Here is a 21,941-nt window from a genome sequence, read left to right on the forward strand (position 1 = left end):
GTCTAGTCCCGTCCTATGCAGGTTCCCCAGTTGTCAGTCTGGAGTCAGTGATCTCCCACTAGATCTGGTCAGCTGATTCTGTGAGATGGGAACATCATAGTCTTGACCCCATTGTTTGTATTATCACTCATCCCTCTCTCTGCCTGGAGCTTGGATCTCTGCATCTGCTTCATCTGTTTCTGGAAGAGGGGTCTAGCTTCTCTCGGGTTGTGGACTGTAGGCTGCTTATCCTTTGCTTTATGTCTGATATCTTATGAGTGAGTACAAACTTTATTTGTCTTTCTGGGTCTAGGTTACCTCACTCAGGATGGTTTTTCTAGTCCTGTCCATTTGCCTGCAAATTTAAAGATGTCATTATTTTTTTGTTTTGGTTTGGGTTTTTTTGTTTTGTATTTTACCACTGAGTAGTGCTCATTGTGTAAATGTACCTCATTTTCCTTATCCATTCTTCAGTTGAGGGACATCTAGGTTGTTTCCAGGTTCTGGCTGTTATGGATAATGTTCTGTAAATATAGTTGAGCAAATGTCCTTGTGGTGTGATTGTGCCTCCTTTGGGTAAATGCCCAAGAGTGGTATTGCTGGGTCTTAAGGTAGATTGCTTCCGAATTTTCTGAGAAATCACCATACTGATTTCCACAATAGCTGTACAAGTTTGCACTCCCACCAGCAAGGGAGGAGCGTTCCCCTTATTCCATATCCTCTCCAGCATAAGCTATCATTGGTGTTTTTGATTTTAGCCATTCTGACAGGTGTAAGATGGTATCTTAGAGTTGTTTGGACTTGCATTTCCCCGATGACTAAGGATGTTGAGCATTTCCTAAGTGTCTTTTGGTCACTTGAGATTCTTCTGTTGAGAATTCTTTGTTTAGATCTGTGCCTTTTTTTTTAAAAACTGGATTATTTGGTAGTTTGGTATCTAGTTTCTTGAGTTCTTTGTATATTTTGGAAATCAGCCCTCTGTCAGATGTGAGTTTGGTGAAGATCTTTTCCCATTCTGTAGGCTATCATTTTGTCTTGTTCATCGTGTCCTTTGCTTTACAGAAGCTTTTCAGTTTCAGGAGGTCCCATTCATTAATTGTTGCTCTCAGTGTCTGTGCTATTGGTGTTATATTCAGGAAGTGGTCTCCTGTGCCAATGCATTCAAGGCTGCTTCCCACTTTGTCTTTTATGAGGTTCAGTGTAAATGGATTTATGTTGATGTCTTTGTTCATTTAGACTTGAGTTTTGTGCATGGGGATAGATGTGGATCTCTTTTCATTCTTCTACATGTCGACATCCAGTCATACTAGCACCATTTGTTTAAGATGCTTTCTTTTTTCCATTTTATATTTTTAGCTTCTTTGTTGAAAATCAGGTGTTCATAGGTGTGTGGGTTAATATCAGGATCTTCGGTTCGATTCCATTGGTCCTCCTGTCTAATTTTATGCCAATACCAAGCTGTTTTCATTACTGTAGCTCTATAATAGTACTTGAAGTCAGGAATAGTGATGCCTCCTTTATTGTATAGGGTTGTTTTGGCTCTCCTGGGTTTTTGTTTTTCCATATGAAATTTAGTATTGTTCTTTTGAGGTCTGTGAAGAATTGTGCTGGGATTTTGATGGGCATTGTATTGAATCTATAGATTGCTTTTGGTAAGATTGCCATTTTTGTTATGTTAATCCTAACTATCCATAAGCATGGGAGATCTTTCCATTTTCTGATATCTTCTTCAATTTCGTTCTTTAAGATTTAAATTTTTGTCATACAGGTCTTTCACTTGTTTGGTTAGCGTTACCCCAAGATATTTTGTTATCTGTGGCTATTGTGAAGGGTGATGCTTCTCTGATTCCTTTTTCAGCCCGTTTATCATCTGTATAAAGACAGGCTACTGGTTTTTTTTTAGTTAATCTTGTATCCTGTCACATGACTGAAGGTGTTTATCAGCTGTAGGAGTTCGCTGGTAGAATTTTTGGGGGTCACTTGTGTATACTATCGTATCATCAGCAAATAGCCAAAGTTTGGCTTCTTCCTTTCCATTTGTATCCCCTTAATGTCCTTTTGTTTTCTTATTTCTCTAGCTAGGACTTCAAGTACTATATTGAATATATATAAAGGGAGTGGACAGCCTTTTCTTGCTCCTTATTTTAATGGAATTGCTTTGATTTTTTTCTCTCCTTTTAGTTTGATGTTGGCAGTCAGCTTGCTTTAAGTTGGCCTTTATTATGTTTAGGTATGTTCCTTGTATCCCTGATTTCTTCAAGACCTTTATCATGAAGGAGTGTTGGATTTTGTTGAAGGCTTTTTCACCATCTAACGATATGATCATGTGGTGGATTATGGTGACAGATTTCGTTATGTTGAGCCACCCCTGCATCTCTAGGGTGAAGCCTGCATGATCATGGTGGCTGATGCTTATGATGTGTTCTTGCATTCGGTTTGCCAATATTTTGTTGAGTATTTTTGCATCAGTGTTCTTGAGGGAGATTGGTCTGTGATTCTCTCTTAATTGTGTCTTTGTATGGTTTAGGTGTCAGGGTAACTGTAGTCTCGTAGAAAGAGTTTGGCAGTGTTCCTTCTGCTTCTGTTGTGTGGAACAATTTAAGGAGTATCAGTATTAGCTCTTCTTTGAAATTCTGGTAGAATTCTGCACTGAAACTACCTGGCCCTGAGCTTTTTTTTAATTGGGAGGCTTTTGATGACTTTCTATTTCCTTATAGGTTGTAGATCAATTTAATTCATTTATCTGGTCTTGATTTAGTTTTGGTATGTGGTACTTACCCAGAAAATTGTCCATATCCTTTAAATTTTCCAATTTTATGCAGTACGGGTATTTGAAATATGACCTAATGAGTCTCTGGATTTCCTCTGTGTCTGTTGTTATGTCCCCCTTTTCATTCCTTATTTTATTAATTTGGATATTATATCTCTGCCTTTTGGATAATTTGGATAAAGGTTTGTCTATCTTGTTGATTTTCTCAAAGAACCAGCTCTTTGTCTCATTGGTTCTTTGTATTGTTCCTTTATTTCTATTTTCTTGATTTCAGTCCTCAGTTTATTTCCCAACGTATACTACTTCTGGGTGAAATTGCTTTCTTTTTGTTCTAGATCTTTCAGACATTCTGTTAATTCACTAGTGTAAGATTTTTCCAGCTTCTTTATGGAGGCATTTAGTGCTACGAACTTTCCTCCTTCATTGTGTCCCATAAATTTGGGTATGTTGTGTGGTCATTTTCATTGAATTTTAGGAAGTCTTTAATAATTTCTTTATTTCTTCCTTGACCCATCGGTAATTCAGGTGAGCATTGTTCAATTTCCATGTATTTGTGGGATTTCTGAAATTAGTGTTGCTGTTGAATTCTAACTTTAAGCTATGGTGACCCAATAAGATGCATGGGGTTATTCCAGTTTGGTTTTTTTTTTTATATCTATTGACATGTGCTTTGTTACCAAGTATGTAGTCAGTTTTTGAGAAGGTTCCATGAGGTACTGAGAAGAAGGTATATTCTGTGGTTGGATGGAATGTTCTATCTATGTTAAATTCATTTGAGTCATAACATCTGTTCCCTTATTTCTCTGTTAATTTTCTGTCTGACTGACCTGTTCGGTGGTGAGAGTGGGGTGTTGAAGTCTCCCACTATTAGTGTGTGAAGCTTAATGTGTGATTTAAGCTTAAATTATGTTTCTTTTACAAATGTGGGTTCCTGTAGTTTTTGCGGCTGCTGCCTGTTGTGTGATCCCCATTTGGGGGAGCGGGGGGATGGGAGTGGGTGGGTGGGCAGGGCTGAGAAGACACAGAGGCAAGGGCACAGACTCTGGGAGATTCCAATACAGAAACTCTTTATTGTAAACCGGTTGGGGTTTTTATGGGATTAGTGGCATTAAGCTGCTGCAGGAACGTTTCTGGTTGGTCCTTTTGAAACTGACGGTCACTGTTGGCGTGTGTGATTGGCTAGGCGCACACTAGTTATTAGTTACTGTGCTTTTGGTCCTCTGACAGGTTGCCTTGGCCAGTTTTGCCTGCTCATTATGAGTTTGCATGTGCTCGCTTGTGCTTGAGCTGTTGCCCTGCCTCATGTGCCCGTGTGTTTGGGGCATAGATGTTCAGAATTGAGATTTCCTCTTGATGGATTGGTTTTGTTTTTTTTTTTTCTGTGACGAATATGAAATGTCCTTTTTTGTTTTTTCATTGATTTTAGTTTGAAGTCTATTTTGTTAGATGTTAGGATAGTTCCACTAGCTTGTTTCTTAGGTCCATTTGCTTAAAAAAATTTTTCCCAACCCTTTTCTCTGAGGCGATGTCTGTCTTTGAGGTTGAGGTGTGTTTCTTGTACGCAGCAGAAGGATGGATTCTGTTTTCATATCCAATCTGTAAGCCTGCGATTTTTTTTATAGGTGAGTTGAGGCCATTTATATTAAGGAATAGTAATGACCAGTGATTGCTGGCTCCTGTTTAGTTTTCGTTGTTGGTGTTGGTATCGTGTGTGCATTTCCCTTCTTCCGGGTCTGCTGCTGTGAGAGCATTTCTTGCCTGTGTTTTTATGGATGTAGCCGACTTCTTGGTTGACGTTTTCTTTCTAGTACTTTATGCAGGGCTGGATTTGTAGGTAGGTATTGTTTAAATCTGGTTTTATCCTGAAATACCTTGTTTTCTCCGTCTATGGTGATGAAAAGTTTTACTAGATATAGTAGTCTGGGCTGGCATCTGTGGTCTCTTAGTGTCGGCATGAAGCCTGTCCAGGACCTTTTGGCTTTCATTGTTTCCATTGAGAAGTCAGGTATGATTCTGATAGCTCTGCCTCTATATGTTACTTGGCCTTTTTCCCTTGTAGTTCTTACTATTCTTTCTTTCTTCTGTAAGTTTTGTGTTTTGATTATTATGTGGTGAGGGGACTTTTTTCTTGGTCTACTCTATTTGGTGTTCTGCAAGCTTCTTGTATTTTCATAGGCATGTCCTTTTTTAGGTTGGGAAAGTTTTCTTTTGGTATATGGATGCCAGGGGCTGGGGTGATGCTTCCACCCAAACATCCCAGACTCTTTGGGTATAGGGACTCTGGCTCAAGTCTGGCTGCTTCCTGCGGGCATGGGGATGATGTTGGGGAGGGGAGAGCTGGGAGTTGGGCTCACACTCAGCAGGAAGTGTGACTGGAGGGGCATCAGGTTTACTGCCTCAGGCATCTGTTTCTTGAGAGAACTGAGAAGGCAGGTTGCTAGGAGAAAAAAAAAATAAATTGTTATTATCAGCCCTTTGAATGGGGCTAGCCTTGGGAAGGCCAGAAAGAATGGAACAGAGAAGTGTCCTGGTACAGGAGAGGCATGGGTGATAAATGAGATGAGAGCAGATATGCCCTTTAAAACCAAATTTTATTTGCTGGGTAAGTACCCATTTGACCCTGGAGAGGCAGTACCAATGGTGAAGTCCCAGGAGCTGGTGAGTTGGTGTAGTTGCTGGTGTTATCTGGAGAACCCTCTGCAGATTGGTTTGGCCCAGGCAGGAGGAGTGACCTGTAAAATATGCTCAGATTGGGAGGGGTCAAAACAGGCACTGGAGACTGTTAGTTTTCACCAGGCCAGATTTCTTGATAAAGCAGCAGAACTTGTCCCAGGAACCTACAGGCATCTGTAAGACAGCTGGGGCAGATTTACATCTTGGTGTCATAGCAAAAGTATATGACTTTAGGTTAAAAGGCATGACCTTTTTAGAAGACAGTTAAAGGAAACTGGACACTCTGAACCTCTGAAGATACACCTGAAACCTGTTAGTCCTGGACCATGAAGCCTGTGAAAGAGGCACACCTGTCTGTATTTTTAGCAGGAAACTTAGCAAATGAAGTAATGAGCTACCAGTACCTTAAGTCATCAGATGCCATCAGACAGATCTGAGAGAGATAAGTAAATTAACAGAAGTGAGACAGCTTTTTTAGCTATGCAAGCAATCCCAAGTCTCCCCGTAGTCTTTGGCAGAATACCAATCTTAGAAGCAGTACTTGCCTTTAGGTGATGAGCCCAGGAGGCCTGAGGAGTTTCCTGTGGGGGTTGGGTTCGGTCTGCCTGTCTTGGCAGGATGGGATGAACCATATCCCCCGTGTGGGTCCAGGAAGCTGATGAAGTAGAAGGCAGCTTTTACTGTGTGTGTGTGTGTGTGTGTGAGAGAGAGAGAGAGAGAGACTTTGCCATATCCAAAGGCAAGCCTCCAGGCAGAACAATCCCTCTTCCTCTGATTGGTGTAGTTGGGGCTGTGGCTGCTGTGGCTCCTTCACGTTAGGCAGAGCAGAGACGCTGACGATCGCTCCTCCAGGTGCAAGCAGGCCCAAGGCTCAGATGGGTTGCTCCTTGAGGTGGAAGCAGGGTCCATGGGGTTTCAGTGACTCCCTGCTCCTGGGTGGGTAGCTTGGGCTTCTGGCGCTCCTGATTTTTGACAAAGAAGCTCTCATCTTGCCAGCAGAAAAGAGCGCTTGTCTGTTTTCAAATGGATGTCTTGCTTCATTTTTTCTTTTAGAGAATGAATCTGAAAGAGTGGGGCCAAGTAGAGGAAGACCTGCCAGAAAGGTGGACGCCAAGCCTGACAAGGTAGAGAGTGTGGTCTGCTTGTCCCGAAAGCCTGACGTCTCCTTGCTCTGTCCATGGCTGACATGAAGCTGCAGAATTCGAGGTTTTCTCCATTTCTAGCAGAATTTCGAGGTTTTCTCCATCTCTAGCAGAATGTCCTAGGCAGAGTTGTTAAGAACTCAGTAAGCTAGGGTTTCTGACAGCATCTAGCAGTGAGGCCTGTAAGGTGGCCCAGCAGGTAAAGGTGCAGCCGCCAAGCCTGCTGACCTCCCCAGAACCCACAGGGTGGAAGGAGAGAACCTAATTCCTGCAAGTGTCCTCTGACCTCCACACATAGAAATTTAAAAAAGGAAAGAAAAAAAAAACTTAAGAAACTATTTTGAGTTCCTAGTCTCTTGGCCTAGAATGCAACTTTAATCTTAAAAACAAACGAAAGAACCTCTTGCTGAAGAGTGCAAAGCCTGCCGATAGCCGTGCTGAGTGTCCAAGGAAGGAAACGGAGAGGAGGGAATCTTTGTAAGCCTTAAAGGGAACCCTTCTCAGATTTATTTTGTGGGGCCTGCGAAATGACTCAGTGGGTAAAAGCACTTGCTGTCAAGCCTGATGACCTGAGTTTGATCCCCGAATCCCACAGGGTGGAAGAGAACCACACCTGGACCCTGTGCTCTGATCTCCACCCGTGCCATGGTGTACACACCCCAAACTAATACACATACCGTAAAATAAATAAGTGTATTTAAGAAAATTATTATTCCTCTGAATGTTATCATTAGTTTTTACTTTCAGTGACATATTGGCCTTTGATATTCTTATTCAGGTTGAGTATGAGTTCAGACCTCATAAGTAAAAAACTTTTTAAATGTCTCAATATCAAGTAACAGCTAAACTGACTTGGAAAAATATGTTTGTATTCTATGGCTTGATCTCATTGTAGCATACTAAAAACTGTTGTTCTGTGGAAAGAAGATTTACAATATGAGTATGGGTGTTTAGCTTGCATATATGCCTTGTGTGCCTGGTGCCTGCAGAGGCCAGAAGAGAGTATCAGATCCCATGGGACTGGAGTTACAGATGGTTGTGAGCCTCCGTGTGGGTGCTGGGAATTGAACCCAGCTCCTTTGGAAGAGCAACCAGTGTTCTTAACCACAGAACCATTGCTCCAGCCACTGCAGTTCAAGGTTATTTTTTTTAAGGGTGTGGTCCTCTAGATTAGGAGTCACTCAATAAATACTAGATTTCTCATTCTTAAAGCCTTGTAATTTTTATAAATGTATTTTGGGGCTGGAGAGATGCCTCAGAGGTTTAGTTGAATTTTTCCATTTTAGTTTTAATGTATTTTAATTAAGTATATCTATTTTAGTTTCAAATTGTTCATGTGGATGCGCTCTTGCTAACTTCCTGTTGCTAAAGTAACCTAAGGAGGTAAAGGTTCACTTTGGCTCATAGTTCAAGGCTATAGTTCATCATCCTGTGGAATCTTGAGGTAGTTGGTCACATGTCAGCAGCAGCCAAGAAGCAGCAGTGAGTGCCTGTGCTCAGCTTGTTCCCTTTTAGTCAGTGGCCAGAATGGTGCTGCCCACACCAGTTTGGCTGCTCTTCCTGCCTTGCTTGTCTAGACCTCACTCTCAGGTGTGGCCAGAAGTGAGTCGTGGTGACGTCCATCAGTACGGCCCTCACAGTGCTGGGTCGTGGTGACGTCCATCAGTACGGCCCTCACAGTGCTGGGTCGTGGTGACGTCCATCAGTACGGCCCTCACAGTGCTGGGTCGTGGTGACGTCCCTCAGTACGGCCCTCACAGTGCTGGGTCGTGGTGACGTCCATCAGTACGGCCCTCACAGTGCTGGGTCGTGGTGACGTCCATCAGTACGGCCCTCACAGTGCTGGGTCGTGGTGACGTCCATCAGTACGGCCCTCACAGTGCTGGGTCGTGGTGACGTCCCTCAGTACGGCCCTCACAGTGTCAAATGTGTTTGTTTGTTGCTACTGCTGCTATTTGTGTGTTTCTGTTTTAGTGATTGGGTGCATTCCTGGAGGAGAAATTCCAGCTCTGTTCTGCTTATACCTAGGTCATTCCCTCTAAAGGTGCTAGTGAAGAAAACAGTGTGGATCCACAGAGCAGCATACCAAGGGGAACGGGCCAGGGCGGAGTCTTCCCAGCCGTGGAGAGCTTACCGAGGACAGTTCCTGCCAAAGCGAAGCAAAGGAACTCCTTTGCACCTGAGCATTGTGTGTTTCAGCCACCTCGTGGGCTGAAGACCTACCCAGTGGCACCGACGTGTCTTAGAAGTGACCACGCTCTCCTGACGCCCTGGAGCCCTTTAAAACTAGACGGGTAAGATGTGTACTTTAACACACGCAAACACTAATACACAAATAACCTTAATACTAAGCTCTTTACTAAAAGGAGCAACAAATGCCAGTCTTACATTTCTACTTTTTTTGTGCTATTTTTAGTTAGTAAAGTGTGCTAGCTACGAATCACACAAAAACGTGTTCCATTTTTAAAATGGGCAGTGGTGGTGACACCTTTAATCCCAGTACTTGGGAGACAGAAGCAGGCGGATCTCTATGAGTTTGAGGACAGCCAGGGCTACACAGAGAAGCCCTGTCTTGGGAGGAAAAACAGAGCTCCAATATCTTTGAATCCTCCTATAATTAGTTTAATGAAGAAGCCTATTCCCACTTTTGGTTTAAATTTCCCTGCCCAGAATAAGCATTGTTCAGGATCCTAACCAAGGTGGTTGGCACATGCCTGGCCCACAGCCATCCCGTTGGCAAGGCTGAAGAGGCTGTTCAGTGTCTGAGGCCAGGCTCCATTTCCTAGCACGACATCATGTCAAAACCAACAAAAATCCCCAAATAGTGACTTTTGATCCCAGCTCCCCTGGTTCACGACATCTTCAGTAGCCTGCTCCCACCCAGTGCTGGGGTTGTGGGCACGTATCACCAGCCTGGATAGAAGTTTATTAATTAAAAGCTACTTTGTGTGAATTAGGTAGTGAGGCCTGCTCTTAAAAAAACATTTCCACTTTATCTTCTTTTTAAAGAACTACACAAGTTTCGAGTCCTTCGGCTGTATATGTGGGAACTTCATCTTTTGTGAAGTGTACTTTCTGCTGTTATTTTTAGCTCTACAACTCAGGATTCAGAAAATGGACTCTTGGTACAAAAGTCTTTATCAGTGCAGCAAGAATCAAATAACGTACAGAATGATTTGGAGTCTCCGGCAGTCTGTAATGAAGGTAGGGTGTTTTAATTAAGTTGTCACTCCTCTGGCTTCTGCTCTTGAACTTGCTCATTTTCACCGTGTACTTCAGAAATGTGTCCAGGGCCTGGATAAAGTGGGAGATGGGAAGAAGGAGCTAGGGAGAGCACCGCTCAGCCACTAAGATCTGGAGTCTAAGGACAGAGCTGGATGTGGGTCAGATGGGAGCTAAAGACTACAATGGGAAGGTGGGGACACTGCCATTGGTCTGTTCCAGCCCTGGAGAGACCATTTCAGAAAGACAGTGGAGCGTGCTCTTAGAAGGACACTGCAGATGACCTCTGACCTCCGCGTGTGTGACACACACACACACACACACTGACGACCATAATGGACGAGATCTGAATAGAATGACTGAGGCAGAAGCAGCAATGTTAAAGCTCAGCATGGCTAAAACTGAAGGGTTTTAAAAGATACCTCGTGAGTTCTGTCATTTTAGGACTTGTTCTTATTGAGTAATGGTTTCTTTCACATAGAACATGTCTTAAACCAAAAGGAAGCGCCTACTACAAATTCCAGTTGCCTTTCGGTGGACGGAGCCACATCACTGGGAGTAGGTGAAGGTCAGATGTCTCAGCCACAGCATGATGTGCCGTATTTCAGGTTCGTCTGTTACTGCCCTGAGAATCTGTGTTCGTGTCTTGTATGGTACACAGTTTTGTTTTCATCTGGTGGTGAATGTTGATGACTTCTATTTTAGCACCTGAAGAGCTCTCCCGTATGTGGGTGCAAACACTCAGTTGTCTGCTCTATCACAGTTTACTTAGTTGGACTCAGTTGGTGGCTCTAACAGGCTTCAGCTGCTCACTCTTGAAGCCCAGGCTGAAGAGAGAAAGCGTCTTCTGCATGGGGCGGCAGTGTCAGTTGGTGATGCGCTTCCTAGCACCCGGGAAAGTTTGAACAAACTGGCCAGGAGGATCTGAAGGTCAAGGTCATCCTTGGCTACATAACCGCCTGGGATACAAGAACTGCCTGGGATAGATGAGAACTTGTCTTTTTGTTATTATTCTTGACCTTTGAGAATTCCATACAGTGTGTTTTCATCAAACTCACCTTCAGCATCCTTTAACTCTTTCCTGGTCCACAGTGCCTCCAAGCCACCCTCACGTCTTCTTTTCTTTTCTTTCTTTCAATAGCCAATGGACTGCTGTTGTTCAGTTGGTTTGTTTGTAATATGTATGGGTGTCATGCTTACACGTATGCTAGTGTACTGTGTGTGTGCCTGGTGCTTGAAGAGGCCGGAAGAGGCCTTTGGGTCCCTGGCACTGGAGTTAGAGACAGTTTTGAGCCAGTGATTTTTTTTTTATTTTTTGTATCTTTGTGACTGGTTTATTTTACTTAGTGTAGTATCCTTAAGATTGATCTGTGGTGTTAGAATTTCTTTCCTTTCTCAGTGTGTAGTCCTAACTTTGTAAACCAGACAGGCCTCCAACTCATGGGCAGCCCTCCCACCTATGCCTAGCAAGTGCTGAGACTGCAGACATAAGCCCTGTGCCCAGTTTTCCTTTCTCAAGGTTGAACAGGATGGGGTGTGGTGTCTGGAAAGGTAGCTCAGCCTTTAAGGGTACTTTGCTGATGTGTCGGGAGTTTGGTCTCCAGCCCACAACCAGCTGTCACTCAGCTTCAGCGAATCCAGTACCCTCTTCTGCCCTCCAAGGGCAGTGTGCATACATGGTGCACTTGCATACACTCATACACTTCGTAAATAAATCTTTTTAAAAATTTTTATTTATTTATATTTTATGTAACAGTGCTCTGCATGTATGCCTGCGTGCCAGTAGAGGGCGCCAGATCTCATTACAGATGGTTGTGAGCGGCCACCAAATTAAACACAGAAACAACCAGTGCTCTTAACTGCTGAGCCATCTCTCCAGCCAAAAAAAATCTTTTTTGGTTTTTCAAGCCAGGATTTCTCTCTAGCTTTAGGAGCCTGTCCTGGAATTAGCTCTTGTAGACGAGGCTGGCCTCGAACTCACAGAGATCCGCCTGCCTCTGCCTCCCGAGTGCTGGGATTAAAGGCGTGTGCCACCACCACTGCCCGGCTCAAAAATAAATCTTAAGTGGTACTCTGTACTCAGATTTTGCTTCTGTCATCTACATTTCTGCTGTTGTCTTGTTTTGTTTTCATTTGTGACGGAATCATGTTATAGTCTCCTGACTACCCTACACTCACCATATGAGCCCAGAACCTGGCTGGTCCAGAACTCGCTATAACAGCCTCCAGTCTAGATTGATCCTCCTGTCTCTGACTCTGGCGCTGCCACACTCAGCTGTAATGAAATTTGGCTTGCTTCCATTTTAGTGATTAGGACTGCTGTGGACATGAGTGTGCAAGCATGCCTTGGGGACCTGCTTTCAGGTCTTTCTTTGATGTGTGCGTAGATGTGGGATGCCTGTGTTAACACAGATGAACTCCTACTAGGCCTGGATCTCTCGCATTTTGGATTGTGAACTTCTTGTTTGGGTCTATTCTGTTCTTGTCGAGTGTTTAGAGCATCCCTAACCTATAGTGATAATCAAAAATCTCCAGCCAGACAGTTTTTCACATCTTTAGTTCCAGCAGAGGGAGGCAGAAGGGAGGAGGATCTGAGTTCAAGGCCAGCCAGGGCTCCATAGTTAAACCTTGTCTTAAGAAAGGTCTCTGGACATCATCAAATGTTCTCTGGAGAGCAAGATTAACGCAAATAAATACTATCTAGGACTGGAGAGATGTCTCAGAAGTTAAGAGCACTGACTGCTCTTCCAGAGACCCTGAGTTCAAATCCCAGCAACTGTGGTGGCTAACAACCATCTGTAATGAGATCTGGGGCCCTCTTTTGGCACGCAGGCAAAATACGCAGGCAGAACATTACTATATACATAATATAAATAAATCTTTTTCAAAAAAGAGAGAAAGAAACACTATCTAATAGATTTTGTAGGACCCTGTCACCTGGCGGAGAGGATTTGTTCTTTTCTGTCCTTGTTTTCGGTTGTAGCCTCGCCTGGCTGAACTGGCTCGCACTGCTCTCCTGCTTCTGCCTTCTGGCTCTAGGCTGCAGCTGTGCCGTGCTGTGCTGTGCTGTGCCGGGCCGTGCCATGCCGTGCCTCAGGGAAGGCCCTGACTTTAGTCATAGATTACGCTGGCTTTATCTTCAGTTCGTTTTTGACAGTTCTTAGTTCTGTGATGAGTATCTGAGTGTGTATTCCTCACCAAGGGATGTTGAACTCAGCCTCTGAATGAGGAACCGAACCAATCAGAAACGGTGGCTTGGAAAGGGGAAAAGTGTGTCTGGGCATCATCCATCCCATGTAAATTTTACTATAGAAGAACAGGCATACATGAGTTATGTGATGATAGAAAATTTGTCTTTTGTGAGTTTTGTATATAGTTCATTAAACCCTTGCACATAAAATCTTCAAAATGACTGTTTTGCCTTTTTTATGTACCATGTTGTACCTTTGTTTTAAACCGTCCTGTCTTGTGTATTAAAGTGTCCTAATGGTAAGACTGAACTAAGGTGGCCACACTTGTGTGACTAAAATGGATGTCACAATTCCAGGAAAATCCTCCAATCAGAAACTGACAGATTAACCTCGCAGTGCCTGGAGTGGGAGAGGAAGCTGGACCTGGACATTCCTGATGATGGTGAGATAACGGCGTTCTCTTTCGTTGTTAGCATTGTATTGTTGTGCATTTTAGAGGGGTTCTCCTAGCACAGGCTGGCCTAGAGCCCAGTAGGTAGTTGGAGGTGACCTTGAACCCTGGTCATCTTGTCCCTCTTTAAGGGCTGGGCTTACAGGTGTGTCTAAACACACCTGACAATAAAAATGGTTATGTCTGTAGTAGGTTTTCTTTATTGTAGTAGTAAGAGTAACTGTAGAAGTTTTAACCCAGGATATTTTTTTGTGCTAAGCACATGCTCGGCAAACTATATCCATAACCCTTATTTTTTTTCAATATTGCTCAACATGCCACAAGTTGCTCAACATATATCCATCCTCTAGTAGCTCTATGCTAAAGAAGTATACAGCTTTTGTGTGTTTTGGTGTTTTAATGTGACTTTGTATATAGTGGTGTTAATCTGGTATTCCTTAGTTATATAAATATGTGTTCTGAATTATAATTATGTAAATCAGTATGAACAAATTAGTTCTATTTATTTGGAGAAATTATTTAAAAAACTAGCAGTATGAGGTCCTGGATGCTTATGTACCTTGACTCTTTTGAGGTTGAAATCCCATAAAATACCGGAGAAAGGGAATGGTTCCTTGAGAAGCCATGTGTGATTGAGGGTGAACACTGCTAATTGTTTCTGGTCCTTGAAGCAAGGAGCTCGTGCTCAGCATTTGTGGCAAAGTTTGGGGATGGTTACTTTTTGTTTTTCTCTAAAAACAGGGATCTGGGGATTAGGGGCTAAGTCTCAGTTGGCTGGCTCGCTGTAAAGCCTACTTAATTTCTTCTTTAGCTAAAGATCTTATTCGCACAACAGTTGGTCAAACAAGACTCCTTATTATGGAAAGGTTCAAGCAGTTTGAAGGACTAATAGATAACTGTGAATATAAACGAGGTGAAAAGGAGACCACCTGCTCAGATCTGGACGGATTTTGGGATATGGTTAATTTTCAGGTATGTGTCCGGTGTTTGCGACGTTTGCTTCACAGTGGATGTCATAAGGGAGCTGTTCGGATGGATGCACCGTGTAAATCGCACTGTCTCTTCCCGTGTTGTCAAATAGTCTGTGGTAACTGTATGTGTGAGGCATGAGCCAGTGCAGTTACTGAATTCTGTTGTGTGCCCTGCCTTGGTTTTAGAAATGATAAGAAGGCAGGAAAAGAACTGGACATGGTGGTACATGCCTTTAATCCCACACAGACAGGTAGGGCTGAGTTCAAGGCCAACCTGGTCAACAGTTCCAGGGCCACCAGGGCTCCACAGAGAAACCCTGACTGACTTCAAAACAAAACAGGTACGAAGAGAAGTGAATGGTTTAGTAGCAGCTTCTAGATATGGTATGACGTTGTTGTATGGAGGCTGTTAGCAGTTTTTAGATAGGGTATGACGTTGTTGTATGGAGACCATTAGTTTGTTTCCCAGCCACCCAGCAACTCAGACCCGAAATAACCACACAGAAACTATATTTTTTAAAACACTGTTTGGCCCATTAGCTCTAGCTTTTTATTGGCTAACTCTTGCATCTTAATTTAACCCATTTTTAGTAATCAGTGTATTGTCTAGTAATCTGTGTATTGACATATGGCTATGGCTTACAGGTAAAGTTCCCAGTGTCTGTCTCCAGCTGGACTACATGGCTTCTCCTTCACTCCTTTCTCCCAACATTCCATTTAGTTTTCCCTGCCTATCTACCCTATCAGGCCAAACTGTTTCTTTTTTTTTTTTTTTAATATTTATTTATTATGTATACAATATTCTGTCTGCGTATATGCCTGAAGGGCAGAAGAGGGCACCAGACCTCATTACAGATGGTTGTGAGCCACCATGTGGTTGCTGGGAATTGAACTCAGGACCTTTGGAAGAGCAGGCAATGCTCTTAATCTCTGAGCCATCTCTCCAGCCCCCAAACCAGTTTCTTTATTAACCAGTGGTATTCACAACATACAGAGGGGAGTCCCACATCACATTGTCATGCAAAGCTGAGCCTTTTAAATATGTATGATGTTGTAATGGAAAACTGAGCCTCTTAGATACTGTATGACATAATGGGAAGCTGAGCCTCTTAGATACAGTATGACATAATGGAAAGCTGAGCCCTTAGATACTGTATGACGTTGTAATGGGAAGCTGAGCCTCTTAGATACAGTATGACATTGTAATGTAAAGCAGAGTATTGATGGAGGTCTAGGAGGGTATGTCTGGGGGAAGGACATTTCCTACCTTGCTGAGTTTATATTTCAGAAATAAGTATATGAGGCGCTGAAGAGATTGATGGACCAGCAGTTAGAGCACTTGCTCCTCTTGCATAGGACTGGGATTCTTTTTTCAGCACCTACATCAGGCAGCTTATAACTGCCTATAACTCTGGTTTCAAGGGATCTGACTCCTTTGTATGGTCACCCATACTCAACATGGGTCCGGCAAATAAATATAATACACACATGAAATAAAATCAGTCCCTTTTTTGTTTGTTTTTGGTTGTTGAGGCAAAGTTTCTCTTGTGTGATATCTCTGGCTGCCCTGGAACTCACTATGTACCAGGCTGGCCTTGAACTCACACAGGTCCATCTAACTCTGCCTCTCAAGTACTGGGATTAAAGGTGTGTGCCACCACTGCCTGGCTAAATAAAATAAAATTAATCTTAAAGGAAGGAAAAAGAAGCAAGCAGATGAGCAGTGTATGGTGGAATCCACCTTTAATCTCATCACTCTGGAAACTACTGAAGAATTCACATTCGGAATTATAAAATATACAGGTGATTTAGACAGTACAGAAGGCTATACACAGGTTATATGCAATAGCAAGACATTTTATGTAAGGGATTTCACCCTCTCTAGTATGTGGTGCTGAGGATCTAAATTGGGCCCTTCCCTCTGCCAGATAAGCACTTGGTCATTCCTTGTCTCTGGATTTGGAGTTTGTAATATTTATTCCTCTCCCTTCTCCTCCCACTAAAAAAATCAAGAAAGAAAGCCTGAAGATGAACAACCGAGTTTAAAAAGTTGGACAAAGACCTGACCAGATGCCTTAGAACAGAATAAACCAGTTGGTGTTAATGAAGTGGCGAGCTTATACGATGATTTAATATCATATGCTGTCAGGCACTGAGCAGTTAGAGCAGTAAAGGGAACAGCTGCCCAGACTCTCACCAGACACTGAGAGCGAGTGCTGGTCAGCAAGCAGCAGGAGACGGAGCAGCAGGAACTCTGTGGTGACGATGCCAGTGACACCGTCATTGCCTTCCCGTGTGATTTGTGTGCAGTGCTGAGAGCAACAGTATTTGTATTTGCCAACACCAGGGAAAAAAAACAAGATGTCCCTTAGTGGGGTAATTGTTAACTGTTTTTAAAAGGAATCTGGGAGAGTTGTTAATATATAACTTCATTTCTGTGGGTTTTAGAGATTTCTAGACCAAAACTACCAATGAACAATTTTAACATAAAAATTCTTGATTTGAACACTCAATTTACCGTGACGTAAGCTGAATAACCCCAGCGTTTGGGAGGTAGAGGCAGGAGGATCAGGAGTTCAAATATATCCTGAACTGTACAGCAAAATGTGGGTTATCCTGGATTGACTTAAGACCCTGCCACTCAACCATGCGCTCTCTCTCTCTCTCTCTCTCTCTCTCTCTCTCTCTCTCTGTTTCTCTCTCTCTCTTTCTCTCACACACACATATTTTGTAGATGGAAGTTTCTGTCCCACCTAGTCCCACCTGGTCCCATAGACCCACAGTCCCAAAAAAAAAAAAAAAACACACAGAGACTTATATTAGTATAAACTGTTTGACCTATTAGCTCAGACTTATTATTAACTAGTTCTTACAACTTAAATTGGCTCATAATTCTTACCTGTGTATAGCCATGCGGCTTGATACCTTTTCTTGGTAAGGCATTCTGATCTTGCTTCCTCTACGCCTGGCTGCTGACTGTCTCTGCCTTTCCTCTTCCCAGAATTCGCCTAGTCTGGTTGCCCCACCTATACTTCTACCAGGCTACTGGCCAATCAGCCTTTTATTAAACCAATACGAGTGACAAATCTTCACAGTGTAGAAGAGCATTATCCCACAGCAGTCTTTCTCTCTCTTTCTCTCTCTCTCTCTCTCTCTCTCTCTCTCTCTCTCTCACTCACTCACTCACTCACACACACACACACACACACACACACAGGAATTTAATGATGATCCAGTTCTGGGCACAATTTTTTTAGTTTATTTAGCGTAGTAACTTTATAGTCATAACGTAGCAATTTTAACATAGTGTTAATGGGATGAACTTGGGCTTTTTATTAACAGGTCGATGATGTAAACCAAAAGTTCAACAACCTGGTCAAACTTGAGGAAGCTGGATGGAAAAACAATAATAATCCAAGCAAAAAAGTCCTCCGGGTAGGTTTGTGCATTTTCTATCCAAATTTCCAGCATAGATGCTTCTCTAATTTTGTTTTTTAAAATACATTTAATCATGTGGGGGCAGGGTGGCCTAGTTGTGCCACGGAGCACATGTGGAGGTGAAGGACAGCTTGGAAACATTGATTTTTTGCTTCTACCATGTAAGTCTTGAAAATATTTAGCTTTGGGCTTCCTGTTTCACAAGCTACGTTTTCTATAATGCTTATTACACTCTGATCGTCTTTGGGGGAAAACAAGGGTACAATCAACACAAAGTGTAAGATGTTTGCTTCTAAAGAGAAACAAGTAAGAGCTGTGTGATTGAATTGGGTTACCTAGGTGACCTTCCTGTTCCCAGATAGTGGGTGGATAGATGAGCACGGGGATGACCACGGGCATGGACTTGCCCAGAAAGCTGCACCTGCGCTGGCATGTGTGGCCTGGCACACTAGTGATGCCAGCTCTCGGGAGACCGAGGCAGAATGATTGCCTTGACCGAAGGCCACCATTTGCTGTGTATACGAAGCAAGTTTCAGGACAGCCAGGGCTGCATAACAAGACTGTGTCTTACAAAACTGAACAGACCTCCTATGTTTATGTATTTCTTTTAATTGCAGAGCTGTAAATAATCCATGTTTTGTTAATTCCAAGTCCATTAAGCTTCATAGAGCTTCATTTAGAGGGTGCTGTATCCTCAGTTTATGGCTGAGAAATTCAAGACTCTGAAAGAGTAAATCATTTGCCCAAGGTAGTGTTGGGTTCATTCCAGGCTTTGGTGTTCCCAATTCATGCTTTTATTGGGCAGACCACACCTCCTCACTGTCTACGTGCTTTTTGTGTGACAGACTATAGAATGATAAGATTTTATGTATTTCTTCATTATGTTGGTAAGGTTTTCTACTTTTCCTGTAAAACATGCTTTGTTAATCTAATAAGAGTCCAATTAGCGGGTTAAGAGCACATGTTGCTCTTTCTTGCACACACATAGGGTAGCTCACAATGGCCTATAATTCCAGCTCCAGGGGGCTCTGGGGACAGCTGCACCCATGTGCACATTCTCACACAGACACACACATGTACACATGCTTTAGGGTCTTTTCTAAGTCCATTTTTCTTAGGCTTCTTATGGCCATTTGTCTTACTTGTCAGTGTTCCTCGTGCTGTTGGAAGTACACTTAGTCTATAAACTTGGGGTGGTACTTTATAGTTTGTTATGCAAACAAAGCTTCTGAATTCTGTCTTAGCAGCACAACACGTTAAAGAATTAAAAGAAACTATTATTTCCTTCCAATGAAGTCTCACTGTAAGGATCGAGGGAATGAGTAAATGGTTGGAAATTTGTAAATCTACATAATAAAGGAGAATATTTATTTAAGTTTCTAGTATAACGATAAATGTTCTTTGAGATGGGTCTTACTATGTATCCCAGTCTGAACTCAAGCATGGAATTCTCCTGTCTCAGCTTCCAGGGTGCTGAGATTGTAGACTTGCACAGCTGCTCCTGACAGCCTGTGGGTATTTCTTGTTGAATGTTTAGATCTGAAAATGCTGTCCGTGGCTGTATCACGTAAGAGGTGCAGTTCTGCCTCTGATCACCAGATGTCTCTCTGTGTCTACTTTGTTTTAGGCTACAGTTTGGTTGGTTGTGGAGACCTTTATAACCCTGGGACCATCTCAGGCAGTGTGTAGCCTAGGCAAGTGCTTTATGTCTGAGTTATACGCCACGCCCTGTTAGTCAAATAAAACTAATCTTTTACCTGTACTGTGATGACACACCTGTAACTCTTACGCATTTCCCTTCCAGTTTGTCGCATTTTCTCTGTTCCTCCCTCTTTAAATGTGTTCAAGGTCTAACCTTGATTACAGCTTACCTGGTGAATCACCTTATTGTGGGTCCCACCCCCTTCTCAGCTCTTCTCAGTCACAAAGTTTCCTGAAAAGCATGCATATCTTTCCTGTGTTCACAGATTTCTATCCGGCTTGTGTGGTTTACCACTCTCTGCCTTCAGAGAAGTTGTCAAGAGTTTTTAGTCCATTAGTTGCTAAAGTTATTAGATGCGTGGCTTATACAATTTAACCTTCTTTGTTACTGTCTACATCCTCTTTCTTAAATTGTAAGTTTATTTACCGCTGTCCACTCTGCGTGTGTTTATGTATGTGGGTTCTCAATTCAGAAGCGGTGTTGGTGTCCTGGAGCTAGAGTTACAGATGCTAATAACAGCCCCGTGTTGGTGCTGGGACCCAAACTCGGTCCTCTGAAAGAGTAGTGAGCTCTCCTCCATGCTGTGCCATCTCTCCAGCCCCATTCCTGTGCATCTTAACCTGCTTCTTGGTCTCCCAAATCTGTTTTACATACGAAGGTGCTGGTCAGGCTCAGATTCTGCACATCATTGTCTCCGTATCTTTAGTAAACCATTTCCAGGAGCGGTTTCTCTGTCTCAGAAGAAGGCATTTCTGTGCCACTGGGTGTCTGTCCTGTAGCTCTGGGTTTTGCTGAAACCCACACTAGGTAATCCTCTTCCTTTAGGCTGCTAAATGCTCAGATTACAGGTACCAGCCACTACTCCTGGGTTTCCACTTCAATATTCTCTCTCTCTTACTTTATGAATGTTTTACTTGAATGTATGTGCATGCCTGTTAGAGTCCCTGTGTAGAGTCATGATGGTTGTGAGCCATCATGTAGGTGCTGGAAGAGCAACAGATGCTCTTAACCCATGAGCCATCTCTGTAGCCCATTCTTCCCTTTCCTGTTATACGCACTTCTTCCTCTGCACATACAGTAAGTTTTTCAGGTCCTCTCGGGTTTACTGAAATATCTCTTGTCACTGCTCTAGAGGCCATGGAACCTGGGAGAATGGAGTTGATAACTGAGGAGATTACAGTCTCATGCAATAGCCAACTTTGTTCAGAGCCTTAAACAGATTATTCTCCGAGGCTTAAGAGTGGTTGCCTAAGTAAAGTTCTCATGAGTTCAAGTTGTGTACAGTCACAATGACAAGCTGCATGAGACAGAAACATGTTTTCATAGAGGCCTGCAAAGGATAATTTCAGTGTTTAATTGGTAACAACAGCAAGCAGTATCGAGTAATCTGGAGTAAGCTCATCTGCATCAGCTGCACCTGGGAGGAACACAAAGCCTTCCCAAGGACAGTGTGCGTCCTGCAGAACTGAGGTCTCGGGAGAAGTTCCCCGCTTCTTTCCTGGACTGTACTCGACCCGTTTTCTTCCTGGTTTGTTGTTGTTTGATTTTTAGACAGGACAGTTCCAGGCCACATCCTGCGCCACATAGTGAGATTCTTAACCACAAAAAAAATTGAACTATTTTCATGGATCTTTTACAAGGAAAGAACCCAGAGCAACTGATTCTGGCAACTCATATAAAAGAAAGCATTTAATTGGGGGCCTGTTTACAATTTTAGAAGATTAGTCCATGATCATCATGGAGGAAAACAGATTGTTAAAGTGCTGGAGCAGTAGCTGAGAGAGAGGGAGCCGGGTGTGGGCTTATGAAACCCCAAACCCCCACCCCCAGTGACACACCTCCTCCAACGAAGACACACCAACTCCTGATTCTGCCATACAGTTCCACTAACTGGGGACCCACCATTCAAACATATGAGCCAATGGTGGTCATTTTCATTCAGACCCCACACCACACAAGGTGATACCGGTTGGTGTGGTGATGCCAGTCTTTAATCTCAGCTGGTCCCGAGGGTGGAGCGGGTATGCATTCAAGACCAGCTGGCACAACTTAGTGAGACCCTGGCCCAAGATGAGTTCTAAGGACTAATGACTTATGTCAGTGGTAGCAAGATTTCCTGCTGTGTACAGGGCTCTGGTACTTTCCCCAGTACCAAGGGAACAGAAGAGGAGGGTAATGTTCAAGGAGGGTGTCTTAGGTAGGGTTCTCTGGCTGTGAAGGGACACCATGACCATGGCAACTCTTACAAGGGAAAACATTTAATTGGGGTTAAATTTTCAGAGGTTTAGTCCATCATGGTGAGACATGGTGGCAATCTGACAGGCATGGTGCTGGAGAAGGGGCTCAGAGACACTGGGTATGGCTTGAGCATTTAAGACCTGAAAGCCTACCCCAACAATGAC

At 43.1% G+C, this 21,941-nt stretch overlaps 1 protein-coding gene and 1 long non-coding RNA gene across 2 annotated transcripts in view; one reads left to right on the forward strand and one right to left on the reverse strand.

Annotated features, from left to right (window-relative positions):
* Positions 1–21,941, forward strand: part of Dlgap5 (DLG associated protein 5) — a 44,551-nt gene that overhangs the window by 12,666 nt on the left and 9,944 nt on the right. Inside the window, exons 7-13 of the mRNA XM_087911982.1 lie at positions 6,476–6,546; positions 8,593–8,858; positions 9,656–9,768; positions 10,268–10,394; positions 13,334–13,419; positions 14,240–14,400; positions 17,742–17,834. Of these exons, the coding sequence (XP_087768108.1) occupies positions 6,476–6,546; positions 8,593–8,858; positions 9,656–9,768; positions 10,268–10,394; positions 13,334–13,419; positions 14,240–14,400; positions 17,742–17,834 (917 nt within the window). The remainder of the gene's footprint in view (positions 1–6,475; positions 6,547–8,592; positions 8,859–9,655; positions 9,769–10,267; positions 10,395–13,333; positions 13,420–14,239; positions 14,401–17,741; positions 17,835–21,941) is intronic.
* On the reverse strand, positions 5,215–17,421 carry LOC146892225 (uncharacterized). Its single transcript, XR_015004798.2, has 3 exons — positions 17,299–17,421; positions 5,968–6,683; positions 5,215–5,481 (listed from the first exon to the last, which is right to left on the reverse strand). It is a non-coding gene; the product is annotated as an uncharacterized LOC146892225 (long non-coding RNA).

Source organism: Myodes glareolus, chromosome 12, assembly GCF_982192425.1.
Source record: "Myodes glareolus chromosome 12, mMyoGla1.1, whole genome shotgun sequence".
In the NCBI taxonomy this organism is placed as follows: Eukaryota; Metazoa; Chordata; class Mammalia; order Rodentia; family Cricetidae; genus Myodes; species Myodes glareolus.